Here is a 21,651-nt window from a genome sequence, read left to right as displayed (position 1 = left end):
CTCATTTTATAAAATTGATTGTGGTTGAAAGTAATTTGAAATCGATGAGATTTTGGTTTGGATACATTTAGGAGAATAGATTTTTATAGGATAATGTAGTTATATTGTTTTAAATTGCCTTTGATGTGTAATTATCAAAATTTGTATAGTTCTATTGGTGTCAATTTTAAAATAAATAATTCTATACTATAGTATTATTTATTTAAATGTTTTAAATTGTTATTATATATGAGAGAAGTTTTAAAATAATTTGTGAACATTATCTCAAAAGAAGTAGTACATAATTATAATGGCAATGTGGTGAGATATGATTGAAGTGATGACTACTAGCTTGTCCATAACAATGGATATGACCTAAACTACTCACTACTACTTCAAAGAAGATAAAAAGATGAAAATTAAAGATATAACAAGCACGAGGTGTGGTATGATGGTCGCTTACAATACATTGCCTCTTAATTATGAGGTCGAGAGTTCGATTGTTATTTATGAGAATGCATGAAGAAGGAACATTAATTTGAGAGAAGTATGACTAAACTGACCCCCCACAACAAAGTAAAATGTATTATGAGAATGTACATATTCTTTTTTAGAGTTCAATTTATAGAAGCTCAAGTTATAATGGACTAATCTTCAAGTCAGGAGTTACAAAAGTAATTTGAGGTAGTAAATGATTAAACTATTTTTTTTAACGAACGTATCTATACGGTTAACGCACTAAATTTTAGATGACTGATCAATGAGTTTACAATCTTGATGATAAATCTTGATTAACTATGTACCATTTGAATCAACCATATGTATACAATTAAATATATGGTAATTTTTAAAAAATATTTTGATAGTCATTATCTTTATTTAAAAAAAAAGTACATATATTTACACATTGTGCTCTGTAACTACATTTTTTGAGGCGAAGAGAAGGTGAGCAATTTGGAAATTCTCCGGGAAACGGAGCAACGATCTCCGATCCATTGATCCTCGTCGCTGACAAAATTGAATTACGCCATCTCTGTGTCAACACCAAGTAGCAGCAACAGGGAAAGTGAGTGAGAAATTCCAATTCTCCTTCCTTCACTGTTTCTGTTTCCCTTTCAATTCTAGTTCCTTCTTGATCTCATCTCTGTTGTTTCTGATTTTTCCGATTTCTAGGGTTTCAGTAACATGGACGTGGCCGAATTATCCACGGAACAGGTTCGCGATCCTTGCACTCTCTATCTCTTTATTGCCATTGTTCGATCTGATTATGAATTTCGATGTTGAATCTTCTACTTCTGCTACGTTATAGTAGTGATTTCGTGAATTGTCGAGTTAGGTATTCTATTGCTGATTCCATCTGACATTGTGTTCATGAATTTTCAAGGTTCTGAGGAGGGACATACCATGGGAGACCTACATGTCCACTAAGCTCATCTCTGGCACAAGCCTTCAGCTCTTAAGGCGTTACGATCACCGATCAGAAAGCCAGAAAGCACAGTTGCTGGATGATGTATTTTACTTTTTATTCCATATATTTTGTGATTATTACAGAATCTGATGACTTGTGGTATTGAAAATTGAACTCCATTGTGGCAGGATGGTCCGGCTTATGTGGGTGTGTTTGTTCGTGTTTTGCGTGATATTTTCAAAGAGGAGACGGTAGAATATGTTTTAGCATTGATAGACGAGTTGCTCGCTGGTAATTTGAGGAAATTGGGTTTTTTCATGATGATGTTTTACTTTTTTTCATATCATTGCATTAACTTTAACTTGTCATGGCTTTCGTAGCAAATCCGAAAAGAGCTAGGCTGTTTCATGATACGACCCTTGCAGATGAAGACACTTATGAACCTTTCTTAAGTTAAGTATTTACTCAAACATTTTTTCCTGTTCTGCATTTCAAATGTTATCCTGTATGCCATGTGGAGAACTAATGAAGCTTACTTCTCATTCTGTACGTGTCAGTGTAGTATATGTTAATTGACCTTTTATGAAGTTCATATTCGAATAAACCTTGGCGGTTGATTTAAGCAGAATGTATTTGTGAACATCACTCCAACATTTTTTTTTTCTGAACAGAGTTTTCTTTTGCAAGGGGTTCACATATTGCTCCAACTACTCATGATCATAATTTTCTTTCCCGGATATTCTTTTTTCAGTATTTCCAGTTTTCTCTTGCTTAGGAGTCTTAACTAAAAGTAATCTTGAAAATTTTCATTGGTTGGGACTTCAGAGCTATTAATATCAACTTAAAACGGCTGCAGTGCAGATGTATCTGTCTGTATGGAAAATATGTGCTGGTAGGAAGACTATGCTTCACAAGGTTCCTTATAGTTTATAGTAGTTGATCCTCCTCTGCACATGGGAGGAGAGTCAGTCATGTTCTGTTATTGCAATTACATGTTTCTTTTCTATTGCTTTATGCAACATAAAGATTAAGAGGTATCAAAGGAGATACGAGTGGCATCAACCTAATGGTATATGATATGTGCTTTTTGTCCCTATTTCAGATTGCTTCAGAAAGGAAATTGGTTCATACAGGAGAAAAGTTGTAAGATCCTTGGCTTAATAGCTAGGTAATACAAACATGACAAATTCCTACATCTTAATTCAAAAGGTTTAGACTAAAGTAAATCAAATAGATGGTTGTGTTTTATGAGTTGCTTTTTCAATTTTGAACTTGCCCTTGTTTGTTATTATAGTGCCAGGCCAAAAAATCAGAATGGCATTATTGCAAACGGAGAAGCATCAAAGTCAAAGAAAACCACTATCGATGATGTTTTGATAGGATTGGTAAAATGGCTTTGTGAACAGGTATGTAATGGGTATTATAATTCATTTTAGATATCTATAAGTCTTCCCAATATAAGCTTGTTTGCTTTTAGATAAAACTAGAATTTGGCGGTTGGTTATTAAATCTTGTGCAAGTGACTGGAATCATTGTTATGAACATTCATATTGATTATTGATTATACATTAATGAGACTCTACACTCTACAGACCTTTATTCATATTGAAGCTGCTAGAATTGATCGACATATATAAATATGAGAAATTTTTATGATCATTCAAGTATCACATATGGCACAATGTATGTTGAACTTCAATTGGTTATAATTTGGACCCCATAATACATGACAAGGTGGTAAAAAATAGAGACTCAGACCATTTTGGCATTTGTAAGATCTTGTATGACCTAACTGAGAGGAATTATGAGCATTTACATTAAATTCTGAAAGTAGTGATGAATGCATTCTCATCTTCATATTATTATTATCTGCAGCTGAAGAAACCTTCTCATCCTACTCGGGGTGTCCCTACTGCTATCAACTGCCTAGCAACTCTACTTAAGGAACCTGTGGTTAGGTCTACCTTTGTTCAGCTGGATGGGATCAAGTTGCTTGTACCTTTGATTTCTCCTGCATCCACCCAACAGTCTATTCAGGTAAGTTTGCGGGGCTCTATCTTTGAGAAGCTAAATAATTGTATTTATCCTCAGTTGGCCCATCTAATTTCTGCCAATAGGTGGCTGGGGAAGTGTGATTCATCTGGTTATAACTGTAATGCATACTGGTCCAATAGCTTGTATTAGAACGGCTAATCATCTGAAAATACTAAATGTACTTTCTTTCCTTCAAGAGTAATGGCGGATAGGGTGATCTGGTGATTCCGAGATTTTTCTGGGTTTGGGATTTTATTAATTGATAAGATAGTGCTGATAAAATTTGGCAAGTGAGTTGGAATATATTGCACTTGTGTAGGGAATAAAGGGAAATTAATTGAAAATTCTTTCTGTAACAGCTTCTTTATGAAACATGTCTCTGCATATGGCTCTTATCCTATTATGAGCCAGCGATTGAATACCTGGCTACTACAAGAACCCTTCCGCGACTTATTGATGTTGTTAAGAGCTCTACAAAAGAGAAGGTAATGCTGACTTATTTATGTTTACAGTTCATTTAATCTTTTATTATAAAAAATGATGTTCACATTTCTCTTGGGAATCGTTATTTGTAAGAAATGCATAATGACTATTAGCTAAATTCTATAAGCTTTCTGGTATTTTTCCTTTATATGTTTTCTTCAATATCATATTAGGAATAGGTACTTTGTTACTTTTTATAGAATCAAAGCATGATTTTATCCAGTTTGTTTGCCTAATGTTATTAGGTTGTTAGAGTTGTTGTCTCAACCCTCAAGAACTTGCTCCCAAAAGGGACCTTTGGTGCTCAGATGGTTGAACTTCAGCTGCCACAAGTTGTTCAAAGCTTGAAAGCACAAGCATGGAGTGATGAGGTGAGACGGAGAGAATTTCAATGACCTGCATTTACTTTTCCTGTTGAATTTTATTCTGTGCAAATGGACTTAAAAAATATGAGGTGTCATGTAGAGATCAGACAAGTCATTCTGGGTTTACATCTTTCCATTAAGAGCTTGTATGGATGATTCTATAATTATTTTTTGTAGAAATTGTTTGGGATTTGGAAACGTTACTTTTAGAAGAATGATTTTTATGCTTGGGAATAAGTTCTTGAGATGATATCGGTTAAAAGTACTTCTTAGGTGTGGAGTTACTAAGTAAATATGTATAGGTAAGAACCTTTGGGAGAACCACACCTCAAAAGTTAGCCATTCTAGTTGGAAAGCTCGAGGCCTTACACACCCCACACTAGATACTAACAATGTTGGGACTCAAGTTCCATACCTTGCAATCATATCCTAACATGTCACATGTATATTCAATTTTGTGTAAATATATCTTAAATTAATGAAGGATAAATTTGGTACCTTAAGAGACTTGGCCATAATGCTTTTCAGGACTAGAATGCATTTAAGATTTTTTTTTTTACAAAGTCTGCCCCCAAAATATATATTGAGAGCTAGAATGCTTTTGGGGGTGCAACCGGATTGGTGCAGTCATAACTTACATTTTGTTTTTTTGTTTTTCTGTCCTGATTTTAGATATAGTTGGGAGTTTAGGTCATTGCAATAATATTTATTAATTTTCAGGTTGTAGTTATATATTTGCTAGATACACTTGCCTTCTGCATAAAGTTTTATATATTTCTTGTGCTTCGTAGGACTTGTTGGAGGCATTGAATTACCTGGAAGATGGGCTTAAGGATAACATTAAGAAACTAAGTTCCTATGATAAGTATAAGCAAGGAGTTCTGCTTGGCCATCTCGATTGGTCTCCTATGCACAAAGATTCGATATTTTGGCGAGAAAATATCACTAACTTTGAAGAGAATGACTTCCAGGTAATCTATGCACAAAGTTATCTCTTCATTTTGTGCTTCAATTCTCATTGGAGTACACATGTAACATTTTCCCTCAACCGTGATATTGAGAAAGAATTTATGGTAGTTGGCAATCATAATGATGCTATATTTTCATGTACTATATTCTGAAAATCTTTAATCTACTAACTAGATATCTTTATCTTTTGCAGATTTTAAGGGTCCTAATAACAATTTTGGACACTTCCAGTGATCCAAGGACTCTGGCTGTTGCTTGCTTTGATCTTTCTCAGTTCGTCCAGCACCATCCTGCTGGGCGTTTCATTGTGACTGACCTTAAAGCCAAGGAACGGGTAATGAAATTAATGAATCATGAGAATGCTGAAGTAACTAAAAATGCGCTTCTCTGCATCCAACGGCTTTTCTTAGGTTCAAAGTATGCCAGCTTCCTACAGGCCTAGATCTATTTCAGCCAAGGAGTAATCATACTTCTGTTGATGGACTCTTTTGTGCAAGGTTTTTCTTGCGTGTTCAAGTAATTTATTGTCTATATCAGTCAAGATTTCAGTTCAAGAGCAGTTGAAGATATTTGGCATGAGAACTAAATATTCTTGATATTCTGAGCTATTGAATAAATAAAGTTTTGTAACTTAATAATGGAAGTTGTGAATGCAGGTAATGTTGAATTTTTTAGAACGTAATGTTTCATTAATGTAAGCTATAGTTAAATTAATCCCTCGAAGTGCTGTTCAGATCTGCACAATTTATCAACTCTTACAATCTATTATTCCGCTTCACATTGTGAATATAGGAATAAATACTCCAACCTTTTTCAGCTGAAGAATTATGTATTGGCTACGATTGCACCTCTTTTTGCCACCCCTGCTTGTTCTAAAGTTTTGTAACCAAAAGTTGACTACTAATGAGTATCATCCGGCAACATCCATTTTAACTTCTTGCATATATTCCTTAGTGTTAAAAAGAGCGAATTGGTCATGAAAAAACTTACTCTCCATTTTCAGATATCTTTCGAAGGCTACAGTATAAGGACAACTCTTCTAATTATACCTCATGGAACCCATGTCTCCGTTTTCCCGAAAGATGATATAATTAAAGCTCTAGGGTTGCCCAATGACACTACCATAAAAAAAATAACAATTTCTAAAACAACAATTGAACATTGCATTGAGCGAGTTTTGATATGTTCACACTTTTATTCTCTACCATCTCATTTTGGCTCACTTTCTTTTCCTTTCTCATTCTTCTTTATTTATCACATCATCTATCATATCTCACATTTTTAAAAGTGTGTATGGATTATTTTCTATAGTACTACAACTCGTTCTATTTCAGGGTCTGAAATACCTTTCTTTTTCCGCAAGAAATGTATCAGGCCCACCGTGAAGAAATATGTATGTATCAGGCCAAGGGTCTTTTTTAATGAATTCGTGGGCTTTTACTCTGAAATCAACCTAAACAAGCCAGGGCGGCGTCGTCAAATCTTTGTGCATTTCATTTTATGCACACCAGGTGTTTGATCAATTGCCTCACCCAATGCAGAACTATAGAATTCTCAGACCATTCTTCTCCGAGCTGCAACTGCAACTACGTTCCTACGTCGTTCCTCGTGACCCCTTCCCCTCCAAAGTTTCCCACTACCTCACCCGCGCCAAGCTCATCGACTCCATTCGCCTCACTCTCCGTTCCGACACCGCCAACTCTTCACTCCCCACTCTCGTCAACCACCGTCTCGTAGACTCCTTCGTCGTCACCCACGCCCTCCGTTCCGCCCCTTCTGCAGATTCCGCACTCTCCCTCCTCCATGCACTCGAGGATAGCCCCTATTTTTCCCATACCCAAAACACCCTCCATGCCCTCGCCACCGTGCTCGCCAAGTCCGGTCGACGCGCCGAGCTCAAATCACTCTTGGATGATATCGAAGCGAAACGGTTCGGCAATGTTAAGTTCAGCTTGATGACCCTCTTGCAGTGGCATGCTGCTGCTAGGGATGTTGACTCTGCTCTTAGGGTTTGGGATCAGTATAGGCTTGACAATACTCATGCCTGCACTGAATCTTACAATGTTGTTATGGCTCTTTGTGTTGAAATGGGGAATGACGCGGAGGCGGTGCGAGTTTTTCAAAGGATGATTGATGAAGGGTCGCTTCCGAATTGCAGAAGCTGTACTATTATAATGGAGCACCTTGTGAAATCCCAGAAATTGGCTGAAGCCATGGAAGTTTTTAACATGATGCCTTTGATGAGGATCAAACGCACTGGGAAACAGTACTCCATTTTGATTGAAGGTTTCGCTGGGAGCAAACGGTTCGGTGAAGTCGGAATTTTAGTTAATGAGATGCAAGTTGATGGTATAATGCCTAGCCGAGAAGTGAGTCTGTCACTGCAGCAGATGCAGGAGGAAGGACTTCTTAAGGGTGTGGACGAGTTTCTTAGAGAATTGTTACGAGATGAAGGAAATCAGGGAATCAAGAATGTGAGATATTCTATTGATAGTGGTGAGGAGGATGAAGGAGACGACGAAGATGAGAGCGAGAATAATGTTGATGGGATACACTTGAAACCGTGGCTTGACCCGCAGGCTTTGGCTAGTGCCTTGAAGAATTGGAGTCCTGATGAGGTATCAGCACTAGAAGGTGCAAACTTTGTGTGGACGACCAGGTTGGTCTGCAAGATACTTAGAAAATTGAAGTCACCAGAAACTGCATGGAATTTCTTCTGTTGGGTTACTAATCAACCTGGATTTACTCATAACATAAACACGGTGCAAAGAGTCATGACCCTTCTAGCACGCCATGGACATTCTGAATTGGTTGATAAGCTCATCTCCAAGATTAGAGCAGAGGGAATGAGACTGCCATTCAGCACCATCAGGCTAATTATTGATTTTTATGGGCTTTCCAAAAATGCTGATGCTGCTCTGAAGGTTTTCAATAATGATAGAATACTTTGTGGGCCCATATCAAATGTTAATCTGATGCTTCTGTATTCCTCTCTTCTAAGAACATTAACCAAGTGTGGAAGGAATTCCGATGCCCTGGATATGCTTGATGAGATGATTTTAAATGGAATTTGTCCAGATATCCAAACATTTTCAGGTCTAATGCACTATTTTGCAAACCTTGGAGACATTAAAACGGTGCGGAAGCTCTTTACAATGGTCAGGCAGATCGGTTTAGAGCCAGATGCTTATCTGTATAAGATACTAATCGAAGGTTATTGCAACTCAAAAAGAGCTGCACTGGCATGGAAGCTATTTGAAGACATGAAGAATTCAGGTTTCTTGCCTGACTCTGCCACCAAAATGTTGCTAGTGAAGAGTCTCTGGAAAGAAGGGAAACGGAAAGAGGCTGCAGCAGTGGAAGAGAGCTGTGAGGAAATCAAGTCACCCCTTCCACTTGCATTGCCTGGTCATTCATGGACTGTCAGTTCTGCAGATCTCACAAGAGTCTACAATATTTATTCAAATTCTTTTGCGTCAAATGATGGTTAGAGTTATCAATAGGTCTATAGGATGGATCTATTTCATGCTTGAAATCCCAGCACACAGTGTAAGAACAACCAAATTCCCCAACTTTGAATTTTGAAGATTTGTTGTTGGCCAGGACATGAGATTGAAGCTCCAAAATTAGCTCTTTTTTCTGATGAATACTTAATGCTTTGTTGTATTCACTTGATTAAGTGCTAGAAATCATCTTTGCATGATCATAGATTAAATGAATTTCCAGTTGGTGTGTGGAGAGCTATTTTGTTATGCTGACATCTGCAATTTGCAGGGCATCTAATGATTGTCATTTCTTAAATTATTATTGGTTGTTTCCGTTTCTTTAATTATCTGTTTTAATCTTGCAGGTCATACAAATTAAAATACTAGCCACCACCCAAGACATACTAAATGGGGTAGTAGAGGGAAGGGTAAGGTCGATAAGGATGACTTTTTATTCTATAAAATTTAGGAGAATTTGAGCTTAAGTGGCAAGGCAAACGACATTACTATACGAATTGGCTTTGTACCAGAAACAGGGAACAAATAATATTTTACAAATAAGCTATTATCATGTCAGCTCATTTGTTCAACTTTGATTTGATTAAAAATTAAATGAAGTTGAATTTGTTGAGCTGCTTTATTATATATGCCACTGGATGTTTCCGCATTCTAAGTGCATGTTTGAAAACATTTCTACAATTGATTACGAAGGAAAAATTAATCATGGAGAGAAGCTTATGTGCGTAGCTTCTGTATTTCTGAATTGATTCTATCTGTACAGTAGCATTTAGATAATGAATGATCTTGGTTCTCGCTAAGCATCAAACCAATCTCTACCCTTTTAAAATTGCAAGAATTATAAGTCATGCATTGACCCAAATCCTTCTGTGGTTATGCCCCTTAAAAATCCGGCAAGACATCAAGTTAGTTGGTCATTAGGGTTCCACCAGCTAGCTGACACCTTGTACAACAACTGGCCGTCCTAAAGTTGGGTAAGCATTACAATACTAAATGCCATTTTATTATATTTTGCGCATGGTTATATACCTAAGTAGGATTTGTCCACAGTTTCTTTGATTCGGAAAGGAAAAAATATTTAGTTGACACTGACAGAAGCAGATTTTATATACATATATTATGAAATGACTCCTACATGAGATACACGAATCTCATCCCCATGAGTTGCAGTTTGACAGAGTACACACTTATCAACTTGCTGGAATATAGGAAAGTCTAACCAATGATGTCGATCCGTATTGCCTTAATTTTGGTAAATTTAGTATTACATGATCATTATTGATATACTAAACCACAGGATATTTTATTGACAATGTGAATGTTCCATATTTTCAACAATGCTGATTCCCTCTGATAAAGAACAAGTTCCTTTTCTCTTTCCCTGTTAACTATCATTTGTTCCCCACTTCACAAACATGGCTGTCTTCTTTCTTACCTCTGGCTCTCTGAGTCTTTTTCTTGCACTCACGTTGCTTTTCACTAACATCGCCGCTCGATCAGAAAAGATTAGCGGCCCAGACTTTTCATGCCCTGTTGACTCACCTCCTTCTTGTGAAACATATGTGACATACACAGCTCAGTCTCCAAATCTTCTGAGCCTGACAAACATATCTGATATATTTGATATCAGTCCTTTGTCCATTGCAAGAGCCAGTAACATAGATGCAGGGAAGGACAAGCTGGTTCCAGGCCAAGTCTTACTGGTACCTGTAACTTGCGGTTGCGCCGGAAACCACTCTTCTGCCAATACCTCCTACCAAATCCAGCTAGGTGATAGCTACGACTTTGTTGCAACCACTTTATATGAGAACCTTACAAATTGGAATATAGTACAAGCTTCAAACCCAGGGGTAAATCCATATTTGTTGCCAGAGCGCGTCAAAGTAGTATTCCCTTTATTCTGCAGGTGCCCTTCAAAGAACCAGTTGAACAAAGGGATTCAGTATCTGATTACTTATGTGTGGAAGCCCAATGACAATGTTTCCCTTGTGAGTGCCAAGTTTGGTGCATCCCCAGCGGACATATTGACTGAAAACCGCTACGGTCAAGACTTCACTGCTGCAACCAACCTTCCAATTTTGATCCCAGTGACACAGTTGCCAGAGCTTACTCAACCTTCTTCAAATGGAAGGAAAAGCAGCATTCATCTTCTGGTTATACTTGGTATTACCCTGGGATGCACGTTGCTAACTGCAGTTTTAACCGGGACCCTCGTATATGTATACTGCCGCAGAAAGAAGGCTCTGAATAGGACTGCTTCATCAGCTGAGACTGCTGATAAACTACTTTCTGGAGTTTCAGGCTATGTAAGCAAGCCAAACGTGTATGAAATCGACGAGATAATGGAAGCTACGAAGGATTTCAGCGATGAGTGCAAGGTTGGGGAATCAGTGTACAAGGCCAACATAGAAGGTCGGGTTGTAGCGGTAAAGAAAATCAAGGAAGGTGGTGCCAATGAGGAACTGAAAATTCTGCAGAAGGTAAATCATGGAAATCTGGTGAAACTAATGGGTGTCTCCTCAGGCTATGATGGAAACTGTTTCTTGGTTTATGAATATGCTGAAAATGGGTCTCTTGCTGAGTGGCTGTTCTCCAAGTCTTCAGGAACCCCAAACTCCCTTACATGGTCTCAAAGGATAAGCATAGCAGTGGATGTTGCTGTGGGTCTGCAATACATGCATGAACATACCTATCCAAGAATAATACACAGGGACATCACAACAAGTAATATCCTTCTCGACTCGAACTTCAAGGCCAAGATAGCGAATTTCGCCATGGCCAGAACTTCGACCAACCCCATGATGCCAAAAATCGATGTCTTCGCTTTCGGGGTGCTTCTGATAGAGTTGCTCACCGGAAGGAAAGCCATGACAACCAAGGAGAACGGCGAGGTGGTTATGCTGTGGAAGGATATGTGGGAGATCTTTGACATAGAAGAGAATAGAGAGGAGAGGATCAGAAAATGGATGGATCCTAATTTAGAGAGCTTTTATCATATAGATAATGCTCTCAGCTTGGCATCCTTAGCAGTGAATTGCACAGCTGATAAGTCTTTGTCTCGACCCTCCATGGCTGAAATTGTTCTTAGCCTCTCCTTTCTCACTCAACAATCATCTAACCCCACATTAGAGAGATCCTTGACTTCTTCTGGGTTAGATGTAGAAGATGATGCTCATATTGTGACTTCCATTACTGCACGTTAAGCAAGGGAAGGTAATTCAGTTTCTCATCAAATTGATCAAGATGCACTTTGTTTGCGTGGTTACTATTACATTTTTAACTAGCTATTTGCTTATTTCTCTGTATTTATTTGTCAGACACTGGAATTGAATATCATATGATGGAGGAGTTGTCTGTTAATACATGTGCTAATAACAAATTCAGGCAAGATAGTTAATTGCATTTGAAATACATATTTCTGCTCAGAGATGGTGAACATCCATGCTCCGAAGCTCATATTAAGTGTGGTAGCTATTTTCTTTTCATCTTTTTGGGGTGAATGCGTGTTCATGTAACTCGTAAGGTGTTATATATTACAGAAGTCGTATACGTCGTTCCAATAATTGATCAAGGTACCTGTCTATTTCGTAAAAAAAGCCAAGTACCAACATTAGTTGACTCGTTGAGAGTGGTGCAATCATGTCTCTAAGGAGAATCTTTCATTAACATACCAATTGCTCACTATCTTGTGCGACTTCTGAACGTCATGCTGGTTAAAAATGTTTTGTAGACATACCAATTGGTTATTTTTTCCCCTCTAAATAAACAGTTCTTTCAAAACAGATGGGTAAATATCTGTGAGAAGTGGTGAATCTCATCCTTACACAAAAAATAACATAATGTAGCAATTATAAGTAATAATTTGGTTAACGGTAAGATAAGAATAGAATTCTCCTTACCTTTTCCCAAGAATTTGATATGACTGTATCATACAATCCAACAACAAAAAAAAATTGTTACAAGAGTAAGGCCTACAATCCAACAAATTAACTTAAAAAATATAATTTAATTATTCTTAAATTAAAGTTCAGCCGTTAAAAAAGTTCTTGTTAGAGCTTGTTAGAATTTCTAATTTTACCTATACAATTACTGTGTAAATTTAGACAATTTAGTTAAACTCTCCTATTTATTCTTATTCATAACTTCTCTCTTGCACCGGATACTCCTTTTGTGATAGTTTCACAAAACAACTCAAACAAACTCTACAACCACTCTCACCTATATAATCACCTAGATTACCACTACTGCAACAAAATAAACTAGCAAAAGCTTTCTTTCTTAATTATCATTACTACAAGGATCCTAAATCATGGTCTCTCAGGGTACCAATTCTATCATTTGGCGCTTTTTCTTGCCTATTGTGATTGCCTCCCTTTTCACTCCAAACTTTATTTATGCCAAGCAATCCAAAATAATTGGCTTGAAGATGAATGTGATTGATCGATGTTGGAGACCTAATCCTGAATGGAGGAGGCAACGATATCAACTAGCTACTTGCTCTGTGGGCTATGCTGGCAAGATGACAAATAACATTGGTGATGATCTCATCCATTATAAAGTTATTGACCCTACTGATGACCCTATAAACCCAAGGCCTGGCACGTTGAGGTATGGAGCTTCGGTGATTCAAGGTAAAGTGTGGATCAAATTTCAAAGAGACATGAAAATTAGGCTCGAGAAACCTCTTCTCATTAGTAGTTTCACCACCATAGATGGTCGAGGCGTAAACGTCAACATTGCTGATAATGCGTGCTTGATGATATATAAGGTAATCAACAAACCCACCTGATTAAAATTGCAAACGAACATTATAAGGTATGTTTTCATGCATACACACTTCTCAACGTGCTTATTTGTTTGCAGGCCACCAACATAATCATACATGGCATTCGAATTCATCATTGCAAAGCTCAAGCTCCAGGGATGGTGATGGGGCCTAATGGAAAAGTTATTACTTTGGGGCAAGTAGATGGGGATGCAATAAGATTGGTTACGGCTTCAAAAATTTGGATTGATCATAACACACTTTATGATTGCGAAGATGGCCTTCTTGATGTCACACGAGGTTCTACTAATGTGACGGTGTCCAACAACTGGTTCAGAGATCAAGACAAGGTTATGCTTCTTGGACATGATGATGGCTATGTGAGAGATCAGGACATGAAGGTCACAGTTGTGTACAATCATTTTGGACCTAATTGCAACCAGCGCATGCCACGGTAACTAATATTTTTTTTAGTTATCAAGTTAAAATAAATGGAAATGTAAATTTATTACACAAAATCTAGTTGATAACAATAAATAAACATTGTAGGATCCGCTATGGATATGCACATGTAGCCAATAATTTTTACCAAGGATGGTTGCAATATGCAATTGGTGGAAGCACAGAACCCAGTCTCAAAAGCGAAGCTAACCTCTTCATAGCACCGATTGCGGGGAATAAAGAGGTAATCAATTGTAGAACATCCATATTTCAGCTACCTATATATATATATATATATATATATGATTTTAAATTTTAATTATCAGTATTTTACTAATTATACTATATATATATATAGGTAACATGGAGAAAGAGTACTCATACAAATATGAATAAGTGGGAATTTCATTCAGTGCGAGATGTTTTTGAAAATGGAGCATCCTTCACGGAAACAAAAGGAGGACATGTGCGTAAGCCAAATTATAGCATAGAACAGAGTTTTGAAGTTTCTGATGCCAAATCTGTGAGATCATTGACAATGTGGTCAGGTGCACTACGATGCAGCAAAACCTCTATATGTTGAACTAGAAAAATAGGTAAAGTTTGCACATTAGTAGTGTGGAATCGAGACCTCATAGATGTCTCTTGGTGATGAGGACTTCTCCCCCTGAATGTGTTGAAACTTCACTATATCATGATTTTTCGAGCCTTGTAAATTGATAACTAATCATTGAATATTAGTACTGCTAAAATATTTTAAATAATGAAAAAGGTTAGCGTGCACTGCAATGCTTTTTTGTATTACTTCAGTATATACTTGATCAAAGGCAAAGAAAACTTGCACTGTCTACCACTAAAAATATATTTTATAATATTGGTACCTAGTCAGCTGACGAAATTACGTGCTGATTGCTGAGGTTAAATAAGTTATAAGAAAATCAGACAATCCAGAAATTTTAGGTGGTTTAATGTCCTAAAATAGTCCGAAAGCTCACTTAGTGTTAGGTGTCACATAAGTAATATAACTAACAAATAACAAGGATATAAAATCACAATAATATTATTTTCTACAAAATTACAATATGGTGAAATTGGATATCATCAGGAAGAGATTAGGGAAATTCTCATAACAACTTTGATTTATTCACACAGTCACACTCACATTTTACCAAAAAACACATAAATTAACTAAAATGAGGTTGTTTTAACATTCTCTTCCTGGGTGATTGAAGTATCCTGTTTCAACTGCTGTAACATTGAGAGATCCTGCAAACTAATGCTCTGCTATCCTGAGATGTTCACTGACATTTCCCAACTCAATGAAGAGTTCATGGTTCTTGAAAGAGTTGGTACAATCTCCTGCATGGAAGGGCGACTAGCTGGATCTTTCTCTATGCAACCAACTATAATTTCAAACACAAACATAGCAAGTTCAAATGGATAATTTGATTGAAGAGAGGGATCCATAAACTCCTTCAGCCTTTCCTCACCAAGTACAGCACTTAAAACGCCTGACAAATTCTTATTATTATCTTCTGCTAAAATAGCAGCAACCTCTTTTCCTGTGAGGATTTCCAGCATCAGTACCCCAAATGCATACACATCAAGCTTTGTGGATACAAGCCCATTTTCCAAATACTCTGGAGCCATGTAACCTCTTGTCCCAACAATATTCCTTGTCGCGAGAAATTGATCATCCTCATCCACTCCTTTCACAGACCTTGCAAGGCTTAAATTTGCAATCTTTGCTCGGAAATCACTGTCCAGAAGAATATTACTACTCTTCAGATCCTTGTGGATGTGAGGAGGAGAAGTGAAACTATGAAGATAGTCAAGTCCTATGGCCACATCCAGTGCAATCTGTATTCTCTGAGTCCAACTCAGAAACTTCCCAAAGAAAATCCACTCACTCAAGGGTCCATTAGCAGCATACTCATAAACAAGGTACCATTGACCCTCGTTGAAGCTAACCCCAGAGAGACGTATAACATTAGAATGGTTCACCTTGTTCAGAATTTGTATCTCTTTTGATACATCTCCTTCTGTTTTCTTAATTGCAACCAAATCACCATTCATAACACCGCGATAAACAGAACCTTTTATCAAACTGCTTGAATTCAAATTATTTGTTGCACGCTGTATTTCCTCAAAGCTGTACACTTTGAAAGATTGAGCTATGCCATGTATGAACTCTGACAATTTTCCATCTCCTTTCTTCATTTCCTTCCCTAATTGTTGGTTTTCAAAACTCTCAGACACAGTCAATTGACTCAAAGAATCATCTTTCTTCCTACCCTTGTGATAGTGTATGCAGAAAATGACAGCAGTGAGAACAATTAAGGCAAAAACTCCTCCAACAACTACATACAACCACGTTTTGTTTGAGCTTTGATGTGTGGAAGAAGAGGGTGGTGGTGAAGATGAGGTTGAAGATGGTTGAGATTGCAAAATGGTTTGTGAATTGGAGGGCTTATCATGAAGGGGTACTAAAAGTGTGGTAAAGGGATAAATTTTGGCTTTTGTGAGAGAAAGGGAATTAGCTTCAAGAGTGTTATTACAGCTGACACCAAATTTCTCACTGATGACTGAAACAGAATCTCCCCAATTCACAAGATAACTCAAGAGGTACTTGATTCCTTTCTCTGTTTGATTCTTAGTGGGACAAGCACATCTAAGAGGAACTGTGAGTTCTCTACCAAGGTATAGATGACCAGGGTTGTGATTCTCATGCATCAAAGCTTGACATGTTGTGAGGCCTTCAAAAGTGTTGTTAGCAATCGAAAAGGGGGTGTCTGTGTTCTGAAATGCATATGATGTGTTTGCCTGGTAATACTCACCAGCACAAGAACATTGAACAGGAACGATTACAAGCTTGTTTGTTTCGAAGGTGGTGTTTTGTGAGACTGACATTGTTTCAGCTAGGTGGCGTGCGTCAGAGGATAACAGAGTGGAAATTGTGTAGACAGAGTTGTAAATGGGTTGAGTTCTGAAGGTGAGGTAAGCTTGGCAAGTGTGATTTGCACTGCCGCCGTTGCAAGTGTAGCCGCGGATGGAATTTGAGTTTCCCCGGCGAGGGCACGCATTGGTGGCTAAACCAATGTAAGGTTGCTGAGCTAGAGTGATAGGGAAGGTGAAGAAGATGAAGAGGGTGGAAAGGAAGATAAGGGTGAAGGGAAAGCAATGCATTGTTGAAGTTGCAGAATGAAACCAGTGCATTCAGTTGGGTTTGATTTATTGGTTATAACTTGAGGTGTAAGAGTAAGAGTACAATTTCTGAGAAGAAACCAGTGCACTCACTTTCATTGGTCAGAATTTGAGGTACAATTTCTTAGAAGAATTACTTGATGGAGTTGAATAGGGAGTTAAAATATTATGGAACAAGAAATTGACTTGGATTGTTATTCACCAGATATTAGTTATCAAGAAAATGTTTGGTACTTCTGTGGGAGACTAGCTTTTTTTTTTATACATGGAAAAATTGTGGGAGACTAGCTGACTTGGTCAGCTAAAAAAGCATGTTATGCTTATAGCAATGATATCTCAACCGATTATCCTAAAGACTTATTATTATCTCTGATGCCATATCAGGAACTTATTATCTAAAAAGTTTAAGTCGTTACATAATTATTAAATCAATAATTTTAACCGGTTTAGGTTTGCACGGATTTTTTTTTAAAACGGCCAAAAAGAATAAATGAATAAATCTTAATCTTAATAATATATAAAACACATCCACCAAAGTGGGCCACATTGTTATTTAATTTCCACATGTTTTGATTCTATTAGTTGATATTATTGAATTTCCAAATGTCTAATTTTGATTGGTCTCATATTGTTGACATAAATCATGGAGATGAAAACAAGGTGGCAGTTCCGTAAATAAGTAGAGTTTTAAGTGAAACAGGTTTTAAACTTATAACATGAGTCTATGATCGTGAGTTCGAATCTGGTTGAGATACAAAAATAAGAATTTTGATATTTGATTCATTTGCACTTTGCAGTCTACATCAATAAAAGTATTCTTTTATGCTTTTTTTTTACAGCAAGTATTTTTTTATACTGTTTTTCATGCTGTCATCGATAAAAATAATGTGATTAGAGGACTATTTATACTATTTTTGGTGTTGTCAATATATTAAATATGTATTATAAGTAGTATATTAATAAATGTATAGTAGACAACAGTATTAACAATATACGTATTTGACCGTCAAAAAACAATATACATATTTACTTTTAAAAAAAATATACATATTTGCTCCATAGAAAATAAATATACGTTTTTCCAAAAAAAAAATAGACCTAAACCTTTGATAGAAAAATATATTTATATTTATATATTAATAGAAACACAAAAATCGTTAATATCGTTAAATGCATATTGTAAAAAATTATTTACAAATTGTTCAATAATGAATAGACAAAAATATTATCCTAAAAAAATATACAAAAAAATTATCATTATCCAAAAAAATTGAAATTTATATAAATTATTCATTATTTATTATCTTCAAATTATTCATTCCAATACCTTTTTCATTATTGTAAAATAATTTTAGAAGTAAATTTTACATGAAAATACTAGAAATGTAAATTTTAAGAAAATCTCACTGCTTTGAAATATAATTTCATGTAAATATAGTTTTCTTTTATTTTTGTACAAATTGCAGGATGAAAATATCTCACAGAAGAAACATTTTACATGAAAATCTATTCCTATTAAAACTATTAAAAATTATTTTTTTCATAATTATGATATAATGAAAATGTAGTAGTAAAATTATGTTATATGAGGATTAGAAAAGATTCAATGTGTATATATATATATATATGAGGAGGGATATATTGACTCCAGGAGTTAATCTTATCAAAGCTACTCTGCTTTATAACTTGCGAAAGGAGATGAATTTGATAAATCTAACCGATGTATTATATAATATAATCATGATGATTATGTATACCAAATTTCAATTAAATTGAAAATTTGTAGGTATGTAATATCATAGTCGATGTTTACTTATATTTCGAAATATATGTTATTTGGTATACATAAAAGTATACATAAAATTTAAAAATCATTTGGCACTTCATCAAACAACTTCAATTTGATGGATAACATATATATTTCGAAATATAAGTAAACATCAACTATGATATTACATACCTACAAATTTTCAATTTAATTGAAATTTGGTATACATAATCATCATGATTATATTATATAATACATCGGTTAGATTTATCACATTCATCTCCTTTTGCAAGTTATAAAGCGGAGTAGCTTTGATAAGATTGACTCCTGGAGTCAATATATCCCTCCTCTATATATATAGTTATTAAGTTTAAATTACATTGTTAAAAAATTTTACGATAAGATATATTTTCATGTCAAAAATAATTTTGATATAATTTCAATGTATTATTTTAATTTTTCAAAATATTTATGTAAATAAAACTATAGAATATCTCCAATGCACGAGTATAAAACTAGATATGTCAGATGGGCTCATCCCAATTAGTCTTGACTCAATAATGGAATAGATTAAATGTACATATCTTGACCTTCCGCACAGAATGAAAGACCCGCAATTCTTTCAAGATAGAGTAATATTAACCCCTACACTGGAGGCTGTTGAAATGATAAACACTTACATGCTAGGCTTGATAGCTACACCAGAACATGAATATCTGAGCTCCAACTCTGCCTTGCGATCTTATGAGCATTCTGAAATCCGAGGTGAGTGGTTTACCACATAATTTTTTAGCGACACTAAAAGTTAAGGAATGTCAAACCACAAACTATTATAAAAAGTTTGTATTCCAATTATGCTTTTGAGAAATATAGATCAAGCAGCAAGTTTACGCAATGGAACCAGATTAATTGTTGATGAACTTGGTGAACGTTATATTGGTGCAACTGTTATCACTGAAACCAATACTAATGACAAAGTGCACATTTCAATAATGGACTTGGTTTCTTCTGATCCAAATTTCCAATTTTCAATTGCAGTATGCTTTGTGATGATCATAAACAAAAGTCAACGACAAACATTATCTCAGGTTGGACTCTTCTTTCTGAGGCCCGTATTCACTCATGGTCAGTTATATGTAGCTCTCTCTAGAGTACGCTCAAGAAAAGATCTTAAACTTTGAATACTGGGTGAGTCAGGTAAACAATATACCAGTACTATAAATGTAGTGTTTAAGGAAGTTTTTGGAAATGTTTGATGTGTACAACACAATTTCATTTATTTATTCTATTTTTCTCTTTATATATTATTACATGATTGACTTATATATAATTTAAAAATTACATATATATAAAAACTAATTTATTTATTATAAAATTCTAACATAAAATTCCGTGCAGCGCACGGGTTATCATACTAGTAATATATAAAGCTCATCCATCAAAGTGAGTCACATTGTTATTTAATTTCCACATGTTTTGATTCTATTGGTTGATATTATTGAATTTCCAAATGTCTAATTTTGATTGGTCTCATATTGTTGACATAAATCATGGAGATGGAAACAAGGTGGCAGTTCCGTAAATAAGTAGAGTTTTAAGTGAAACAGGTTTTAAACTTATAACATGAGTCCATGATCGTGAGTTCGAATCTGGCTGAGATACAAAAATAAGAATTTTGATATTTGGTCCATTTGCACTTTGCAATCTACATCAATAAAAGTATTCTTTTATACATTTTTTTTACAGCAAGTATTTTTTTATACTGTTTTTCATGCTGTCATCGATAAAAATAATGTGACTAGAGGACTATTTACACTGTTTTTGGTGTTGTCAATATATTAAATATGTATTATAAGTAGTATATTAATAAATGTATAGTACACAACAATATTATCAATATACGTATTTGACCGTCAAAAAACAATATACATATTTACTTTTAAAAAATAATATACATATTTGCTCCATAGAAAATAAATATACGTTTTTCCAAAAAAATAGACCTAAACCTTTTATAGAAAAATATATTTATATTTATATATTAATAGAAACACAAAAATCGTTAATATCATTAAATACATATTGTAAAAAATTATTTACAAATTGTTCAATAATGAATAGACAAAAATATTATCCTAAAAAAATATACAAAAAATTATCATTATCCAAAAAAACTGAAATTTATATAAATTATTCATTATTTATTATATTCAAATTATTTTATGAATATTATAGAAATAGTTGAATCAAACATATTTCCAATGAAGTTGTTTTCTTCTCTTATTTTTGTAGGCATTATGTTTCTAAGTCTAAGTATTTTTCTGCATGATGCTTCCAATGTACAATGTACAATATTGTTGGTCTTTCATACACTATTGAACTGATTTTCCTTTTATAAGAAAAATATACTAATATACTTCTTTGGTCTGACTATTCTGAAATGAATAGAAAAGGACTATGAATCCCAATTAGATTATAATCAAATTTATTATTTGAAATCTTTCTTTTAATTATTATTTTTTCTTTTGTCTCTTATTAGGCTTTTCTTTTGAAAAATCAAGGGAAAAATACTAGATAATTGAATCACAATCTAAACATAATTGTGTCCCTTTATAAAATACCATCTTATTTTTTTGCATAATACAAAATGAATTCCATCATTGTTTTCTCTTTTGGTTGGTTGTAGACACAAAGTATAACAGGACCTATGGCATCTTTTGATAGTCATTTAC

At 35.2% G+C, this 21,651-nt stretch overlaps 5 protein-coding genes across 6 annotated transcripts; 4 read left to right on the top strand and 1 right to left on the bottom strand.

The window, feature by feature from the left end:
• Positions 1-887: 887 nt before the first annotated feature.
• On the top strand, positions 888-5,952 carry LOC130740769 (V-type proton ATPase subunit H-like). The gene is made up of 12 exons (XM_057593458.1): positions 888-1,045; positions 1,153-1,194; positions 1,364-1,489; positions 1,576-1,678; positions 1,768-1,840; positions 2,490-2,555; positions 2,682-2,793; positions 3,263-3,424; positions 3,781-3,906; positions 4,150-4,275; positions 5,061-5,240; positions 5,432-5,952. Exons 2-12 carry the CDS (start codon positions 1,165-1,167, stop codon positions 5,678-5,680), a joined length of 1,353 nt encoding a protein of 450 aa, XP_057449441.1. The 5' UTR covers positions 888-1,045; positions 1,153-1,164; the 3' UTR covers positions 5,681-5,952.
• A 644-nt stretch (positions 5,953-6,596) lies between these two features.
• LOC130740767 (pentatricopeptide repeat-containing protein At5g66631) lies at positions 6,597-9,247 on the top strand. Of its 2 annotated transcripts, XR_009020261.1 has the most exons (2): positions 6,597-8,787; positions 9,089-9,247. XR_009020261.1 is itself a non-coding variant. In XM_057593456.1 (1 exon), the coding sequence occupies exon 1, from the start codon at positions 6,774-6,776 to the stop codon at positions 8,727-8,729; it is 1,956 nt and encodes a 651-aa protein (XP_057449439.1). In that variant the 5' UTR covers positions 6,597-6,773; the 3' UTR covers positions 8,730-9,016. The 2 variants fall into 2 exon arrangements, 1 of the variants encoding a protein (XP_057449439.1); XM_057593456.1 differs by lacking the exon at positions 9,089-9,247 and having other exon boundaries at positions 6,597-9,016.
• A 765-nt stretch (positions 9,248-10,012) lies between these two features.
• Positions 10,013-12,101, top strand: LOC130740768 (serine/threonine receptor-like kinase NFP). Its single transcript, XM_057593457.1, has 2 exons — positions 10,013-11,954; positions 12,059-12,101. Exon 1 carries the CDS (start codon positions 10,157-10,159, stop codon positions 11,942-11,944), a length of 1,788 nt encoding a protein of 595 aa, XP_057449440.1. The 5' UTR covers positions 10,013-10,156; the 3' UTR covers positions 11,945-11,954; positions 12,059-12,101.
• Positions 12,102-12,377: 276 nt separating this feature from the next.
• LOC130740770 (probable pectate lyase 4) lies at positions 12,378-14,725 on the top strand. The gene is made up of 4 exons (XM_057593459.1): positions 12,378-13,509; positions 13,605-13,960; positions 14,056-14,191; positions 14,306-14,725. Exons 1-4 carry the CDS (start codon positions 13,051-13,053, stop codon positions 14,528-14,530), a joined length of 1,176 nt encoding a protein of 391 aa, XP_057449442.1. The 5' UTR covers positions 12,378-13,050; the 3' UTR covers positions 14,531-14,725.
• A 262-nt stretch (positions 14,726-14,987) lies between these two features.
• On the bottom strand, positions 14,988-17,381 carry LOC130740766 (lysM domain receptor-like kinase 4). The gene has a single exon (XM_057593455.1). The coding sequence runs from the start codon at positions 17,161-17,163 to the stop codon at positions 15,232-15,234; it is 1,932 nt and encodes a 643-aa protein (XP_057449438.1). The 5' UTR covers positions 17,164-17,381; the 3' UTR covers positions 14,988-15,231.
• Between the last annotated feature and the right edge of the window lie 4,270 nt (positions 17,382-21,651).

The sequence above is a fragment of the Lotus japonicus genome, chromosome 2 (assembly GCF_012489685.1).
Source record: "Lotus japonicus ecotype B-129 chromosome 2, LjGifu_v1.2".
NCBI classification, from domain to species: Eukaryota; Viridiplantae; Streptophyta; class Magnoliopsida; order Fabales; family Fabaceae; genus Lotus; species Lotus japonicus.
Note: the sequence above shows the minus strand (reverse complement) of the source record. Positions and strands in the feature narration are given on the sequence as shown.

Excerpts from the sequence above, each read along its gene's own strand:
- LOC130740769 (XM_057593458.1), top strand. The coding sequence starts at position 1,165 with ATGGACGTGGCCGAATTATCCACGGAACAG. Across the intron at positions 2,556-2,681 it reads ATCCTTGGCTTAATAGCTAG|TGCCAGGCCAAAAAATCAGA; the intron begins GTAATACAAACA and ends TTGTTATTATAG. Across the intron at positions 2,794-3,262 it reads TAAAATGGCTTTGTGAACAG|CTGAAGAAACCTTCTCATCC; the intron begins GTATGTAATGGG and ends TATTATCTGCAG.
- LOC130740768 (XM_057593457.1), top strand. The coding sequence starts at position 10,157 with ATGGCTGTCTTCTTTCTTACCTCTGGCTCTCTGAGTCTTTTTCTTGCA.
- LOC130740770 (XM_057593459.1), top strand. The coding sequence starts at position 13,051 with ATGGTCTCTCAGGGTACCAATTCTATCATTTGGCGCTTTTTCTTGCCT. Across the intron at positions 13,510-13,604 it reads CGTGCTTGATGATATATAAG|GCCACCAACATAATCATACA; the intron begins GTAATCAACAAA and ends ATTTGTTTGCAG. Across the intron at positions 14,192-14,305 it reads CGATTGCGGGGAATAAAGAG|GTAACATGGAGAAAGAGTAC; the intron begins GTAATCAATTGT and ends ATATATATATAG.
- LOC130740767 (XM_057593456.1), top strand. The coding sequence starts at position 6,774 with ATGCAGAACTATAGAATTCTCAGACCATTCTTCTCCGAGCTGCAACTG.
- LOC130740766 (XM_057593455.1), bottom strand. The coding sequence starts at position 17,163 with ATGCACTGGTTTCATTCTGCAACTTCAACAATGCATTGCTTTCCCTTC.